The sequence below is a fragment of the Rattus norvegicus genome, chromosome 11 (assembly GCF_021556685.1).
Source record: "Rattus norvegicus strain SHRSP/BbbUtx chromosome 11, alternate assembly SHRSP_T2T, whole genome shotgun sequence".
Classification (NCBI taxonomy): domain Eukaryota; kingdom Metazoa; phylum Chordata; class Mammalia; order Rodentia; family Muridae; genus Rattus; species Rattus norvegicus.
Genome location: NC_141544.1, coordinates 68,947,775 through 68,965,406, shown reverse-complemented (window position 1 = coordinate 68,965,406; position 17,632 = coordinate 68,947,775). Strand labels below are relative to the sequence as shown.

General features: G+C 41.0%; 1 protein-coding gene across 6 annotated transcripts in view; it reads left to right on the top strand.

Moving 5' to 3' along the window:
* The window catches only part of Slc9c1 (solute carrier family 9 member C1), a 66,872-nt gene that overhangs the window by 25,584 nt on the left and 23,656 nt on the right, over nt 1-17,632 (top strand). For 5 of the 6 annotated variants that reach the window (NM_001008762.3, NM_001437748.1, NM_001437749.1 and 2 more), the window contains 6 exon segments: nt 5,122-5,219; nt 7,183-7,302; nt 9,896-10,091; nt 12,921-13,106; nt 15,001-15,150; nt 16,505-16,556. In NM_001008762.3, coding sequence (NP_001008762.2) covers nt 5,122-5,219; nt 7,183-7,302; nt 9,896-10,091; nt 12,921-13,106; nt 15,001-15,150; nt 16,505-16,556 — 802 coding nt within the window. 6 annotated transcript variants of the gene reach the window in all.

Genomic DNA, 17,632 nt, shown 5'->3' with positions numbered 1-17,632 from the left:
TTCCTTCTGGATTCTTCACTTTCTCACCCAACCCCATCCACCCATAATTATCTAGGAAAGAGGGAAAGCTCTCCCTAGGAAGAAAAAATAGAATAAATTTTACTTTTAAATAAGAGTTCACTTTCCTTCCCATGTAAATATAGTAAAGTAGCAATACCCCAAAGATTGAGATTTAGCATGACATCTAATACTGTATGTCTAATACTGAATGTGAGGCGCAGAGTTGATCTCCATACTTGTTCACTTAAACTTCTCTGAACAATGTTTATGTAGTTTTAAGAAGAAGCAGTTAGGCTACTTGAGGTCCTTAAGTCTGTTCTTATCTAGGATCGCTCTTGCTGTTTCAGCTTTCATTTCCCTGCACTCTGCTCTCTGATGACTTTCCTTCTTTTGTACATTGGTTGGTTTGTTGTTGCTGTTTCTGCTACTGTTGCTGCTGCTACCGCTGTTCTCCTCCTCCTCCTCCTCCTCCTCCTCCTCCTCCTCCTCCTCCTCCTCCTCCTCCTCCTCCTCCTCCTCCTCCTCCTCCTCCTTCCTGAGAGTTAAGCTAACTTTAAACAGTATAATTAGCTGGGCATGATGGCACACGCCTTTTGTCCAGCACTGTGGAAGCAGAAGCAAGCTAATCTCTCTGGGTTCCAGGCCAGCCTGGTTTACAGAGTGAGATCCTGACTCAAAACAAGCAAGCAATGGCATATCTAACTTTATCATAAAAGCTGTGAAAATCAGTAATTGCTTAGCTACCATTTCTAATTAAAAGCATTTACTATAGTTTAGTTTTTAATGCATTTCCATTTATTTTCATTTTTCTTTCTGATTTCATTTGTTTCTTCTTTCTTTTTTTAATTTACATTTCAAATGTTATCCCCTCTCTCAGCTTCCCATCCATAAAGCCCCTAACCCATCCCCCTCCCCTGATTCAATGAGGGTGTTCCCCCACCCACCTAACCACCCCTTCCATCCTCCCTGCCCTGACACCCCCCTACACTGGGGCATCGAGCCTTCGCAGGACCAAGGACTTCTCCTCCCATTGATGCCCAACAAGGCCATCCTCCACTGCATGTGCAGGTGGACCATGGGTCTGTCCATGTGTACCTTTGGATGGTGGTTTAGTCCCTGGGAGCTCTGATTGGTTGGTATTATTTTTCTTATGGGGTTGCAAATCCCTTCAGATACTTCAACTCCTCCACTGGGGACCAGTGCTCAGTCCAATAATTGCTTGCGAATATCCCCCTCTGTATTTGTCATGCTCTGGCTGAGCCTCTCAGGAGACAGCTATACCAGGCTCCTGTCAGCTTGCACTTCTTGGTATCAGCAATATTGTTCAGCTTTGGTGGCTGTATATATATGGACTGGAGCCGCAGGTGGGGCAGTCTCTGGATGGGCCTTTCATCCAGTCTCAGTTTCGAACTTTGTCTCTGTATCTCTTACTATGAATATTTTTGTTCCCCCTTCCAAGAAGGACTGAAGCATCTACACTTTGGTTGTCCTTCTTCTTGACCTTCATGTGGTCTGTGGACTATGTCTTGGGTAATCCGAACTTTTGGGCTAATATTCACCTATCAGTGAGTGCATACCATGTATGTTCTTTTGTGATCTTTTTCAAGGGGTGTTGAATTTTGTCAAATGCTTTCTCAGCATCTAATGAAATGATCATGTGGTTTTTATCTTTCAGTTTGTTTATTTAGTGGATTATGTTGATGGTTTTCCGTATATTAAACCATCCCTGCATCCCTGGGATGAAGCCTACTTGATCATGATGGATGATGGTTTTGATGTGTTCTTGGATTCGATTTGCAGGAATTTTATTGAGTAATTTTGCATTGATATTCATAAAATAAATTACTTTGAAGTTTTCTTTGTTGGGTCTTTTCTATGGTATCTTCTGCTCTTGAAATTCTCTACTCTATCTCTTGTATTCTGTTGGTGATGCTTGCATTTATGACTCCTGTTCTCTTTTTTAGGTTTTCTATCTCCAGAGTTATCTCTGTTTATGATTTCTTTATTGTTTTTATTTCCCTTTTCAGATCCTGGATGGTTTTGTTCACTTGTGTGGTTGATTTTTGTGTTTCCTCTTTCAGGACTTCTGTTTACCTCTGTTGTCCTGTATTTCTTTAAGGGAGTTATTTGTGGTTTTTCTTAAAGTCCTCTAACATCATCATGATTTATAATTTTATATCAAAATCTTGCTTTTCTGGTGTGTTGAAATATCCAGGGCTTGCTGTGGTGGGGGAACTGAGTTCTTATGATGCCAGATGGCGTTGGCTTCTGTTGCTAAGGTTCTTGCCCTTGCCTCTTGCCATCTGGTTATCTCTGGTGTTAGCTGGTCTTGCTGTCTCTGACAGTGGCTTGACCCTCCCGTAAGCCTGTGTGTCCAGCACTACTGGGAGACCAGCTTTCTCCCCACAGGATCTGAGTACAGTGAGCTGTGGCACAGGTTCAGCACAGGGCACAGAGCACAAACAAAAACGAGATGAACCCTGTCCCAGACTGCTCCTCGATTCCTGTATCCTGAGGGCTTGGAGTGAGTCCCTGGGAGCAGAAGTGATGGTATTTCCTATGCTTTCAGGTGTGCCAGCAGTCCTGGGAGACCAGCTTTCTCCCAGTGGGATCTGGGTACAGAGAGCTATAGCTCAAGGTCAGCTCGGGTGCAGGCCCTGATTTCATTTTTAAAGAAGAAAAGTAGCATATGGAGCTCTGTGCTAAAAGATGCAATCACAAAGAATAATTTAGTTCAGTGTTCCAAAAAATTCTATTTCTTTTTTTGCAATTTTCAATCTTCAATTTTATATTTTCCTTAAAGTAATTGCAATAAAATAATTTTATTACAGAGCAAATAGTTTCTCTGTAAATAGCCAGCTTTTTATAGATATGCCTTCTTAAATACACATCCTTCAAAACATTGATATCATATTTACCACTGATATTTTCAACATTTCTAACCATGAATATCTTTACAATTTAGTCCCCAATGATTTAGTAGTTATGTCTGCCCAAACTTTTGACATTGCAAAATTGTATTATCATCTACAATTTCATACATTTCATACTTGAGTACCACACAATCAAGTTACAAACAAGTCTCACACACACACACACACACACACACACACACACACACACACACACAGAGAGAGAGAGAGAGAGAGAGAGACTCACACCGTAATGTTCTAAGTAAGTTTATTAATGTGTATTTTACCTGAAATTTATGAAATTAATTATAACTTCTTTTTCCACTCAGATGTTTGCAGAGTTATTTTTATTTCATTGGAGTTTAGAATGTTTTTAAAGCCATGGCTTGAAGTCATTTACATTTTTTTTTATTTCAGGAAAACACAGCATTTCAGAGCCCCTAAAACAAATGCAGAGACTCTCCTAAGCGTCTTGCTTTCGTTACTATTGTGTGTGACTCAGAATTGCATCTTTTTACTCTTTCCTCTCCCCACGTGCAAAAGAAGAGTCTCAAGATGACTGTATGACCTCTGTAGCTCTTCCATTTATCTGTCCCTGAATTATTTTTACAACCCACTACCCCTGTATCTTCTTGATTTCTTTCCCCAAATGTTTGATTACCGTTATTACACTCTGGTTTTTAATATTGTGCCTCTGTGCTGCCGTTTTATTCAAAAAGAAAAGTTCTTTTCCCCAGCAGGTCGTCCCCTCTGCTCAGGTCATTCCACACGATTGGAGTTGATCGTCACCTTAGCCAGCTTTGCCTGTTTCCTGTAATGTGATCGATGTCATTTCTGCTCTCTCTATTCTAAGACTGATACCAGTAATAACTGGCCTCTTTCAGTCTTCAAAACTTGGTCATTCAGATCTCAACTACTTCTGACTAATTGAGAGAATGTCTTCTCTACTACTGTGCATTAGAAAGTATGGTGTAGCCAGAGTCACACAGAATGGTGGTGTGTTGTAATGTTGATGGGAGGCAAGGCTTCAAATTCAGATAAGTCTGAGCCTCTAACGTTACCTTGAAAATACTGCCTTTTGCATCTGTCAAAAATAGACTGGACTAGATTCCTCGTGAAGTAAAACATATATAGACTAATTAATGCAATAAGAGTTGCTTTCTATAATCAACTGTTTTCATTTTTCTCTAGTGCAAATAATCATTTAAAATTTTCTAACCACTTTGCCATGAACATTTCTAAGATTTAATAGTATCCCTATTACTTTTGACTTTCTCAGTTCTTTTTCCCCACAAATTACTATTTTTAACTTTAAGAATAATGAGAACATTATTTTAATTATATACTTTGCACGTATGTTGATGCTGTTTAAGGAAAGGGCTGTGGCTCTGTTGAATTCCTGTTGCTATAGACACATCTTTAGTAGTGCTGAGGATTAAGCGGAGGCCCCTGATATCCTAGGCAAGTGTTCAACCTTGGGACTTCAGCCCCAGTCCTAAGAGTAGCATTGTAACCCCTCATCATTCCAGTTAGTGGATGTCTCTTTCTAGTACCCTCCAAGAACAAAATAGTTCTTGGATGATCGTATAAAAAAAAAACCATACACTACAGATCCAGGAACCTTCCACTACACTACATATCCGAGTTTAGAAATCTCTCCTATCCAGTAATTCTTAGCTGTGATTGGCTTGCTTTCATTTAGGTACAGCACTCAGTGATGTTTCACACAGCCTCAAATATAGTCCCCAGAGCTCAGTAGAGCTTTAATAAACAATGAAAGGGTGATGGCTTCCCTTATAGACAGGATACAGCAAAGCTGGGTTGTGAAATATTTGGGAAAATGGAATAAAACAAAGATGAGCCAAGATCGTTTTAATCTTTTGATTTCTAAACACCTTAATACATGAGTTTCATGGTGGGGACATAGCTTGCAAAAGCCCTAGAGTTATTTTTCACAGAACTCTCCTGGGAAAGTTGGTCAAAGACATGCAGCACAGTTCCAGAGTTTCCAATTGGCTTATTCTACCCAAAGCCCGGCCCTACGCTGTGGTAGCAGTAGCCTGCATGCTGCAGAAAGATTCTTTCTGATAGTATCCTACATCATTTAGGGACTTTGTCTTCTTTTTCATGCATTATTTTTCTATCAAGGGGGAAATAGGTTGTCGTTGTATCCACAGCACATATTAACCTTAATCAATACTTCTCTTAGGCAAGCTACCAACGACAGTACAGGAATGAGATTCTGTCCCAGAGTGCAATGCAAGTGTTGGTAGGCGCGGCTGGAAGCTTTGGTGAGAAGAAGGGAGAGTAAGTATGTTGTCAATAGAGGGCTTCTACCCTGAGCCACTCTGCGTGGGAGTTTCCCGGCTTGTGTATTGTAACCCCTGCCCCCATTCACAGTACCCTTTGCCAAACCACCCCCTGCTCTGCGCATCACACCCAAGTCTTCTCCTTTCCATGTCCTTCAGGCTGGTGTTTTTGGCAAGCATCTCCTGAAAGAAATAATCCTTGTTTCTCTTTTCTTTCCCACATGCAAAGCTAAACTGTAGCAAACTATTTTTCCTTTTAGCCTCCATGAATACTTGCACTGGGGCCAAGTATCCCTTCATCTCTGCAGATGCGTCTTCCCAAGGCACAATGTTAACACCTTGCATTGTCTTCCTGAGCTGGTACTGATTCCCTTAGATCCTTCATTGAAGGAAAACTGGTGTGTCGGGGAGCACCCTCAGGCCAACTTGGGTAGGGAAATGTAGTATCTAATTGGGAGTAAGGGAGCAGTTATACTGCAATGCAGTTGACACACACAGTGTCTACCCAAAGCCCAGACATACCTCCCAAACCTACATCTGCCCCTGAATGCTGAAGAAACTTAAATCCAGCTAAAATGATGCCAAGGCCATTTCCAGAGGCTACTTGGACATATCCACTTGGCTCATCATCCCACAAAGAAGCCTGGGCTTTGGGGCTCATACATCCTAAAGGTGATGTACCAACCTTGTGTCCACTCACATGTGGGAGCCCAGATAGTGAAGAGAAAATCTGTGATCAGAAGAGAGTCATGGCTCTTCCATAGCATGAGACATGCACACCAGACATAAATACTCCATGGCAGCCCAAGCACAGACTTCTCCCAAGAGCACAAGGGTTTTCATTTTCAGCCAATCTGTGCAAACCTTTACAATACTTTATGTGTCAAGGTAGAAAGATAAAGCATGTGTTATTTAAAATCTGTGTTTCTTAACACATATTTAAGTATATCCATGTATGACACATTTGTTCTCTAAATCTGTGCCTTTCAAATGGGTGGACGACCTTTGTAGAATTGAAGAGCTGGGCAAATGGATCTTTTTGAAACAATACAATGCCAACATTCTCAGCAGAGGAGACAGATATATGGAGCACAGTGGAAACTTTTAAATGACTGAAAAAATGCCACCCTAAAACCTTCATTATTACCTTGGCCTGGGAGCAGGGAAGCAGATTAAGGAAAATAAAGCATCCAAAAGAGGGTTGGGGGAGCCTTGGTCTTTTACCTTTAAATCAAGCAGTATGGCAGAAGCAACCCATGCCCAGAGGGCTGGGAGGGAGTTGACACAAAGAGGGGGTAAAAACAAATTATTATATAATCAAGACTGCTGACTAAGCAAGACCAAGTCACCACTTACAGATCAGGGCTACTCCAACAAAAAAATTAAAAGAAATCCTTGTGACGTTGACCTTCCCAAGTTAACATGTGTACCTTTTTATAGTTACTTAAACACAAATACTTGCCTTGAAGGGAAATGGGTGAGGTGGGATAGATGCTTTATGTACTCTTTTTTTTTTCTTTTTTCTTTTTTTCAGAGCTGGGGACCGAACCCAGGGCCTTGCGCTTGCTAGGCAAGCGCTCTACCACTGAGCTAAATCCCCAACCCCTGCTTTATGTACTCTTGAATTATCCCAGGCTGACATGGATGTTTCACCCCTATGAGCAAGCATATCGCTGGGATAACTTCTTCACTGCCAAAATAGATTATGGCATCTAAAATGAAAAACCTACATGTCAATATTTGAAACATGGTTGACTGTTAAGAATTCTGGTACTTGTAATCCTTAATAATCGGAACTCTCTTTAATAAGTTGGTCTCACATCTTGACTCCACAGGAATGTATCTATAATTTAAGACTTGGAGCCATGCTATGAGAGGTTTTGTTTAGTAATTATAACACAAAATATATTTAATGATTCTCCCTCTCTCTCTCTCTCTCTCTCTCTCTCTCTCTCTCTCAGATATATGAGTCCTGAGAACATAAAGAATTATTCAGAAAGCAAAAAACTCCTCTCCTTTCTTAGAAAATTACTACTCAACTGGGTATATAATACTAAAAAAGATAAAGGGGTTCCATCAAGGTGAGTAATTCTGAAATCAGAAATGTGATGGTATCTTTGGAAAGTTAGTTTCTTTTTAAAGTAAATCTAAATAGCTTGTGAACCATTTTGAACTTGTTTATAATTTAATTCCTTATACACATACAAAAAAATTACTTAAGAGAAGGGGAGTTGTAAGAGTGACATTTTTCTTGTATTTGGAAATTGGGGTATTTTGTATTTTTAAGATGCTGTGTATGCTAGGCAAACATTCTACTACTGTGCTAAATATTCTCTTTTTAATTAGCATGTTAGCTATATATAGTAATATATTCCTTGTGACATTTTTATACACATAAATATGTCCTGCTGTTGCCCGTTCTTGTTACCTTCAAGTTCTCCTAAACTAACTACTCTTCTACTTCACATCTCTCTCTCTCTCTCTCTCTCTCTCTCTCTCTCTCTCTCTGTGTGTGTGTGTGTGTGTGTGTGTGTGTGTGTGTGTGTGTGTGTCCCATAGTGAGTTTCCTTCAGGTTGTTGTCTTAGTTTGTATTTCTATGGCTTTATTGAAACTCCATGACCGAAAGCAACTTGAGGAAGAACGGATTCATTTCATCTTATAGTTTGTAGTCCGTCTTCCATGAAAACCAGAACAGGACTCATGGTAGGAATGTAGAGGCAGAAATTGATCCTGAGTCCAAGGAGGAGTGCACCTTCCTCAGTCTGCTTTTGTATACACCCCATGACCAGCTTCCTGACCAGGAGTGGTGCCACTCACAATGGGCTGCACCACACAATTGGCCCGTGGACAATTGTGGTAGGAGCATTTTCTCAAGTAAGGTTTCTTCTTCCCAAAGGACATTAGCTTTGTCAAGTTGACAGAAAACTACCGGGACAGTTGCTCGCTAGAGCCAGAGTGGAAATTTACTCACAGGTACATGGGTAGGAGTTGTTTACAGGAACACTTGCTCCTACCTTTTTTTTGGAACTGGTTTTGGGAGAGGCAGAGATTAGGAGGTCTATGGGTCTTGATAACAGGACAGAGGGTTATGATTGACAGAAGGTTTCATCTCAATTGGAGGAAGAAAAGTTAATTCTTTCAGGCCAGAGGAGGGAGGGAAAAAGATGTTATGCCCCCCAAATAGTCCACTGATAGGCTAATCTCATCCCGTGAGACATATTTATTCTGTTTTCTCATATATCTGGATGAAGTGGATATTTAAAAAGATTCAAGAATAGTGCTGGGGAAGGGGTATCTAGAAAAACAATGGGTCTAGTCAATACATTCTCAAACAGTTCTGTCTGTAATCCTTCTACATTTGTTTTTTTTTTTTAAATCTGAAAATGCCCAATTCAAGTATGAGGCAGGGAAAACTGGTTCTTATGGGAGCTGTGAAAGGAGAAAGATTACAAGGGTTTGTGGTGGGTGTCTTCACAGTAGCTAGAAAGTCTGTGATCTATGAATTACAAGCAGTGACAAATCTGAAGAAATGTTGCTCTCATTCTCCCATCGACCCTTAGCTGCATACACATCCACAGGAAAGAGGTGACCCTATTCTCCAGAGATTACCGACTGTCAACATCTGCATGGCCTTAGTCTTCTGCAGATCTTGTATAGTAATATAGCTCCTGTGAGTTCAGGAGTACAGTAGCTGTTAGACCTGAAGTTGGTCTTCTACACTCCTCTCCCCACTGTTTCTGGCCCTTCTCCCATGATCTCCCCTTAGCCTCGCAAGGGGTGATATAGATGCCCCCTTATGACTGAACATTTAATAGTCATCCATTCTTTGTAAAAAATTGTATAAGGGAGCTTCTCCAAGCAAAGCTGAGAGCAACAGTGCCTATGGACATAAACATGGCTCTTTAATAGGCTTGGGTGGGTACATATGTCCACTCAGCACAATGGCAGCAGTACTTTTGCCACTAGGGCCTACAACCTTGCCACCCACAGGCTTTTGACTAGGTTGACAATACCAGATATAAATTCCCTCTCCAATTAGAAAACAAATGGTTGGCCCCCAAGCAGTCTCACAGTGCCCTGGTTGGTTCACCTTGTCTGGCCAGTCCAGCCAACATTGTTTCATTCAGTTTTCACAGCTAAGCAAGACTGGTCCTGACATGTTTTTCCCAGAAGCTCCATGGCACCTTCTGAAACTATGAGAGCTAGCTGGAAGGAAGGAAACTCTGTCTCAGCTTGATTTCTCTATATCCTGTGACCAAGGCATTTGGGTCAAGCAGTAGGGTCTCACCAACTACAGTGCATAGGTACCCAGTATCTATAGCAAGTGTATGTATTTTTTTTTCCTGGAGTGGGGTTGGGGGAGGCCACAGGGACAAGAAGGACAGGAGGGAGTTATCCTGCCCTTGGCATGGGGGTTCCCATTTAAAAACTTCTAGGAACAGCTTTGCCCTACCACACAAGGTATTTCCATTGAAACTCTTTTTGTTTTTAATTATCTGACCAATCATCATATTTGACCAAGGATGCAGACACCTTACTAGGGCAGGTAGGGCCTAGAATTCAGCAGAGTTCCCTGGCTCCAGTTAAGTAGGAATAGAACTGACCAAATAAGGAAAAATAATTCATATAATTCTTTCAGATTAAAATTGTGTCTTCCCTTTTTATTTTTTCAGATACATGTTTCTTCATGCATGCCATAGCATAGTCTTCACAAATGAATTTGAATACACTGGATACATCGCTGTATTAATGAACACATATCCGATGATAATCTGTTGGATTTCCCGACTAAAAGACATCTATCAATATGAGATAAAATGTGCTAACTACTATTTTCTTACATTTTATATTCTAGAGGCTCTACTTAAGGTAATCTAAAATTTGTGCATATAAATGTGTCATGGGAGACAAGGAAATGTCCTGACCCCATTTCAACACTGGCTGGAGTTTTCTGAGGGAGTATTTCAAAATTCTGCCTCTTCTCAAAGCACACAATTTTTTAAAAGGTGATATTGAGAGCAACAGTGGAAAATTTGGAGGCTTTGGACATTGACTTTGTATTTGCCAAAATAAAAATTTAAATGATAAAGGTCAAAGAGATGCAGAATGAGTTTAAACTACATTATTCAGGTTCTTTTGAAACATTTTTCATACAATATTTTATCTTACTCTTTTTTTTTTATTAACTTGAGTATTTCTTATATACATTTCGAGTGTTATTCCCTTTCCCGGTTTACGGGCAAACATCCCCCTTCCCCCTCCCCTTCTTTATGGGTGTTCCCCTCCCCATCCTCCCCCCCTTGTCGCCCTCCCCCCAACAATCTAGTTCACTGGGGGTTCAGTCTTAGCAGGACCCAGGGCTTCCCCTTCCACTGGTGCTCTTACTAGGATATTCATTGCTACCTATGAGGTCAGAGTCCAGGGTCAGTCCATGTATAGTCTTTAGGTAGTGGCTTAGTCCCTGGAAGCTCTGGTTGGTTGGCATTGTTGTTCATATGGGGTCTCGAGCCCCTTCAGCTCTTCCAGTTCTTTCTCTGATTCCTTCAACGGGGGTCCTATTCTCAATTCAGTGGTTTGCTGCAGGCATACGCCTCTGTGTTTCCTGTATTCTGGCTGTGTCTCTCGGGAGAGATCTACATCCGGCTCCTGTCGGTCTGCACTTCTTTGCTTCATCCATCTTATCTAATTGGATGGCTGTATATGTATGGGCCACATGTGGGGCAGGCTCTGAATGGGTGTTCCTTCTGTGTCTGTTTTAATCTTTGCCTCTCTATTCCCTGCCAAGGGTATTCTTGTTCCCCTTTTAAAGAAGGAGTGAAGCATTCACATTTTGATCATCCGTCTTGAGTTTCATTTGTTCTAGGCATCTAGGGTAATTCAAGCATTTGGGCTAATAGCCACTTATCAATGAGTGCATACCATGTGTGTTTTTCTGTGATTGGGTAACCTCACTCAGGATGATATTTTCCAGTTCCGACCATTTGCCTATGAATTTCATAAAGTCATTGTTTTTGATAGCTGAGTAATATTCCATTGTGTAGATGTACCACATTTTCTATATCCATTCCTCTGTTGAAGGGCATCTGGGTTCTTTCCAGCTTCTGGCTATTATAAATAAGGCTGCGATGAACATAGTGGAGCACGTGTCTTTTTTATATGTTGGGGCATCTTTTGGGTATATACCCAAGAGAGGTATAGCTGGATCCTCAAGCAGTTCAATGTCCAATTTTCTGAGGAACCTCCAGACTGATTTCCAGAATGGTTGTACCAGTCTGCAACCCCACCAACAATGGAGGGGTGTTCCTCTTTCTCTGCATCCTCGCCAGCATCTGCTGTCACCTGAGTTTTTGTTAGCCATTCTCACTGGTGTGAGGTGAAATCTCAGGGTTGTTTTGATTTGCATTTCCCTTATGACTAAAGATGTTGAACATTTCTTTAGGTGTTTCTCAGCCATTCGGCATTCCTCAGCTGAGAATTCTTTGTTTAGCTCTGAACCCTTATCTTACTCTTTATGCTCCCTGCACCCCTCCCAGATTCTAGGCAAGTCCTCTCTCTCTCTCTCTCTCTCTCTCTCTCTCTCTCTCTCTCTCTCTCTCTCTCTCTCTCCAAACAAAACTTAATAATACAAAAACAAAACAAAAAACACATAAAACCTACAGACTCTGTTTCCTGTTCACCAGCTACTCTAAGACAGAAAAGCATGCCTTGAAAACATAATGGACAAAAAGAATTTCTGAAATGAACATATTTGAACATGTAACGCATATGATGCCTTCTGTTAGCTTTAAAATGTACTGACATAAAAGAATTGGTGCACAGGCCAAGTCATCTTTGATAAAATATTTACATTTACTGAAGTTTTAAAGATATTAAAAATGACTTTTATTTCATATCATCGCAAAACAAAATCGAGAGAGAGAAAAAAAGACATCCTTTCACCAAATTAATCTTTAAATCTTGAATTGATTTAATAAAATCTAGCCTGTTTGAATTACAGTATATATAATTTCCTTACTATTTTGCATCTCACATTTGATATAATTAAATAACATAACCAGAAACCTCGGGATTCTTGGGGCACTAGGGCTGTTTGAAATTAAGAAGACTTGATACAGGATAGTTTTGTATGACTTTGTCTTGCCTTCCAACTGCTGGCCAGTGACACCTCCAGGGCCATTTGATAAATCTGCATTTCATCTACACCCACGCTGTATCATTAAGCCTGTATCAGTAGTCTTAACAGTTTTCTTTCACTAAGGGGTGGCGTCCTAAGCATCCTCTGCTCGCTTGCCTGCGGGTGGTATTTCTGAAATACTGAGTCTCAGGTAGAGTAGGGAAAAGATAACTGTATTGCTCGCATTCCCGTTGTGGGAGGTGCGCAATGTTTCCTCAGCTGTATTTAAGGAGCAGACCACTGAGAGTTTGAACGCGCCCAGTGATAACACAAATTGTTTTGTTGTTGCTGTTGTTGTTGCTGCTGCTGCTGCTGCTGCTGCTGCTGCTGCTGCTGCTGCTGCTGCTGCTGCTGCTGCTGCTGCTGCTGCTGCTGCTGCTGCTGCTGTTGTTTTGCTGGGGGGAAGGTGTCAAGAACAGCGGGGGTTGGGGTGGACAGGGAAGGACCCTAAAGAGTCAATCAAAATACACTGGGGGTGGGGGAGGAGCGCAAAACACGAGTGTGATTTCTTTTTGTATCAACAGGTGGCAGCAATGAGGAAGGAATTTTTTTCACACACCTGGCTCCTGTTTGAGCTCGGGATTACCTTGGTCGGCATCCTAGATATAATACTTATCGAAACAGACTCCATTAGTTACAAATTTGACTTAACTGAGACTGTGGTCTTCATGAACGTGGTTCGACTCCTTCGTATACTGCGCATCTTGAAGGTAAGAGGCAGGAAGGCACAGGACTTTGACTTCCTTGGTCAGCTTGGAGTCAGGGAGTGTCAGTTAAAACCAGCTCAACAGGTTGAGGGAAAACATTTTCTGGCCAGCTGATGTTTAAGCCATTTACCTTTAACAAATCAAGTTTTAACATTTTATTTTATGAATACTCATTTATAAATCAGTTTAACTCATAGAACTATAGGCACTCACCGTGGCTTTCCCTCCTAGTGCAGAGTGCTTGAAAATTCACATTTGTGCAGATACAAGTGCATGGTAAGTAATGCCTCTTTGTACAGTTAAACCTGGGAATTAAAAGATGAAAATCATCAAAACAAATCACCACACAGACACCATATGGACAAAGTCAAATGTATATATTCACACAGGTCAAAAACCAAAATAAACACAGTTATTATTGTATAAATTCAGTGTTGCATAATCATGGTATCAAAAATTACATGCCTAATCAATGTTGCTATACCACGTATTACTTCTTATATGATTATATAAGTGATTGGACAGTTGTTCCATGATTTATCGAAAGAGGATGTTTGGGTGCAGACACAGTCAAAGACTGTTATGTCTTTCTTACACATTCTTAGAAATGTATTGGAGACTAAGACCTAAACCAACCAGGTCTAAAGTCAATCAGCAGTATAGACTTCTGTAGTATTCTTCAGGACAATCAATAACACTAGTACACAATTTTATCTAAGGACACCAAGTCTACAGTATTCCAAAGTCTACAGTTCTTTCTTTTTTCTTTTTTTATCTTTATTAACTTGAGTATTTCTTATTTACATTTCAATTGTTATTCCTTTTCCCGGTTTCCGGGTCAACATCCCCCTAACCCCTCCAACTCCCCTTCTATATGGATGTTCCCCTCCCCATCCTCCCCCTGTTACCTCCCTCCCCCCAACAATCACGTTCACTGGGGGTTCAGTCTTGGCAGGACCAAGGGCTTCCCTTTCCACTGGTGCTCTTACTAGGCTATTCATTGCTACCTATGAGGTCAGAGTCCAGGGTCAGTCCATGTATAGTCTTTAGGTAGTGACTTAGTCCCTGGAAGCTCTGGTTGGTTGGCATTGTTGTTCATATGGGGTCTCAAGCCCCTTCAGCTCTTTCAGTCCTTTCTCTGATTCCTTCAACAGGGGTCCTGTTCTCAGTTCAGTGGTTTGCTGCTGGCATTCGCCTATGTATTTGCTGTATTCTGGCTGTGTCTCTCAGGAGAGATCTACATCCGGCTCCTGTCAGCCTGCACTTCTTTGCTTCATCCATCTTATCTAATTGGGTGGCTGTATATGTATGGGCCACATGTGGGGCAGGCTCTGAATGGGTGTTCCTTCTGCCTCTGTTCTAAACTTTGCCTCTCTATTCCCTGCCAAGGGTATTCTTGTTCCCCTTTTAAAGAAGGAGTGAAGCATTCAGTTCTTTCTTTCTAATATGAAGTATACAGAGTCTACTAAAGGATTTGAGATCTAAGAAAACTTTGGAAATATATTCAAAGAACTCTGAATATTTACGTCAAATGGTAGACCTTGTGTGTAGGAAGAGAAACTAGATGTAATCTTTATTCCTTTGAAGCAGGCCTCTAGAATGGCATAAGAATCTATACATCTCAGTACCACAGAGCAGGCTGGCTGAAAAACAATAGCATATGGGTTATTTTCCTATAGCTTTGATAAAGCCACCAAGGTGACTTAGAGAAGAAGGAATGTATTGGGCTTCACAGGGACATGAGTCTGTTGTCTGAGGGAGATATGGCAGCTGGAACAGAAGGTAAGGGCCCACATCTTGCACTATCACAAAGCAGAGAGAGCTACTGGCCAAAGTAAGCTAAGTATAAACAAAAAAATATACGGGTAATGTCTAACAATAGTTCTTTCTTTTTTAGCTCATAACACCAAAATTGCTGCAAGTAATAGACAAAAGGATGAGCCAGCAGATATCCTTCCGGTATGCTATACTAAAAGGCTACGTCCAAGGGGAAATGGATGTACTGAATATAATTGATCAGATTGCAAGTTCCAAACAGGCTAAACAGGTGAGGGCAAGCACAAACCTCCGCTCTCTTCACTACCCTATTGCTGACACGCATGCTGTCCTGAGTCCACAAGGAGATAGTCTCTGAATCCTGGCTTGCTACATCACTTATCTTATTTAACTAGAAAGTCTCTAGATACTAGTGCCATATTAGCATATGAGGAGCTTCTTGGAAGATGCCTTTGCATTCATGCAAAGGGCTCAACCCTCTCTTAGTGCGGGCTCCAGGATTAGTCAGTAACTAGTGTAAAGTGAGCAGCGGTGGCCACAACATTGAACAGGGTTTCCTCACCAGCTCCAAAGCTCTTTCCTTTTTTTTTTTTTTTTTTAATTTTGTTTGTTTTGTTTTGGTTTTTGGTTTTTTGGTTTTTGTTTGTTTGTTGTTGTTGTTGTTGTTTTGAGACACCCCCCCAAAAAAAAACAACTAAAAAAAATAGAAGCCAGTAGTCTGACAGACCGACAGTGTTTAAAAAATCTACATGTGTTCAGTTATGTGCTCCCATGTGCAGATAAGAAATGGGGTCAATGCTTATATTCCCGTGGCTGGCAAGTGACAAACACAGCTCTCAGACCTAAATCCTAGAGTTTACTTTTTCTTCTGTTTGAAGCAGATTGGTGTTTGTACTATCAAGGTAGTATGTAGCTAGGTAGAATTCAAACTTGTCTTCATTGCAATTTGGAACACTCAAATGCCAAATTGTATGTGCCAGAAGCATAGTAAAAATATTGCACACCAAATTCATGGTAGAGCACAAGAACAGCACTTCTTTTCTCCACTACCTGAAATTATAAGCCAATTTTCCTAAGTTGTCTTATAATCTCTCGTGAGTAATACCTAGCAATAAGACATGAGAGGACAAAGGAGAAGACACAAAGGACTTGGGTCTCTAAAATACCAACAAATTTTTGTTACAATTTCAATTCTCACACTTTGGTCAAATATTCTGTGTGTTTGAGATTGAAAACCCCCAGGGTCTTTAATTTGAAAGCTCACTGCCTAAATTCTATTCTGATCCTTAAAACATTCTCCATCCTGCATAAAAATACTTACTTTAATTTTACATGCATGAGTGTTTTTGCATGTATGAATAACTGTGGACAATGTAGATGCCTGCTACTCCTGGATCCCCTGGAAGCAGACTCAGGAACAGTTGAAGCTGCTTTGTGGGTTCTGAGAAATGAACCCAGGTCCTCTGCAAGAGCAGTAAGAGCTCTTAACTGCTTAGATAGCTCTCCGTGCCCTCTCTTACCCTTGGAAGAAGGTTATCAGATTAGCTTAAAAATCAGTTACAAATACAAAACTCCTTTGCAATGGTTTATTTTCCCAATGAAGATACTATCTTTTTGTTCTGTAGATATTGTTAAAGCGAGTAATAAGGAATATGGATCATGCTATGAAAGAGCTGGGTAGGTACCTTCACTAAATAGACTCTACGAGACCTCAGAAAGTTCACAGTCTGCGTACCATGTTCACGTAGTTCCCCAAGACGCCAGAAGCACGTTTGACTCCTTTGGAACTGGAGTCAGACAATTGTGAGCCTCCATGTGGATTCTGGGAGCTGAACCTCGGTATTCCTCAGCACTGATCAATCCCTGCAACCCCCACAACCTAACTCTTAATAGTAAAATGGTAAACTTAAAGAACATGATTGTGTTTTACACAGTATGTAACGTTAGTGTAAAGTTATATTAACATATATGAAATGTATTAGAATAGCGTTACCTTATCACACTTGCTCTCTGCCCGGAACAATACATGTTTTAAATGTGTGTTCAAAGAATCCACACTACCACACTAAGGTTCTGTCTATCATTTGCAGACTGATTGATTTCCCTTCCTTCCAAACCAGCTATAACTTGTGCCTTCATGAGTGACTCAAAGAATGTTGCCAAAAAGACTCATGACTTATGGGTTGAAATCTGAGTAGAGTTCGAAGGTTTCTCTGAGGAGTGCAGAGGGCTCAATGCCCACCTGGCAAGAGTGTCACCTCTGAATCATGCCAAGTTGTACTTCTGGTATAGAGAAAACCCTGACTAGAACAACATCCTAATAACATAGGGTTCACATTTGAAAAGAGGGCTTGGAGGGAAGTGGCTGGCAGCAAAAGAACCCAGAGAGCCCAGGAGTGGATCCTGAGAGAGCTGTGTGGCAAATAATCACAGGGCAGAGAAGCGATCATGACCAAGGGAAAACCCACATCCAATGTGAGTGGGGTAAGGTTGGCATCCAGGAATCCAGAAAACACAAACAAAAAGACACATACAGTGTGTCTTCTAGATTCACCAAGAAAGCATGAGGAAAATGACCCAGAAAGAGCTAGTATAGGATTTACTTGGAAACCATAGATGAACTTGTAGCACATACTCAAAGATCCTGTTTTGAACCGAACAAGAAAATGGATCGTGAATACCGGACTTGTGCCCCAGGCATGCTTCCAGGACCCAGAGATGGTAGACCAGCGCAACTATTCGTGTAGGGCAGG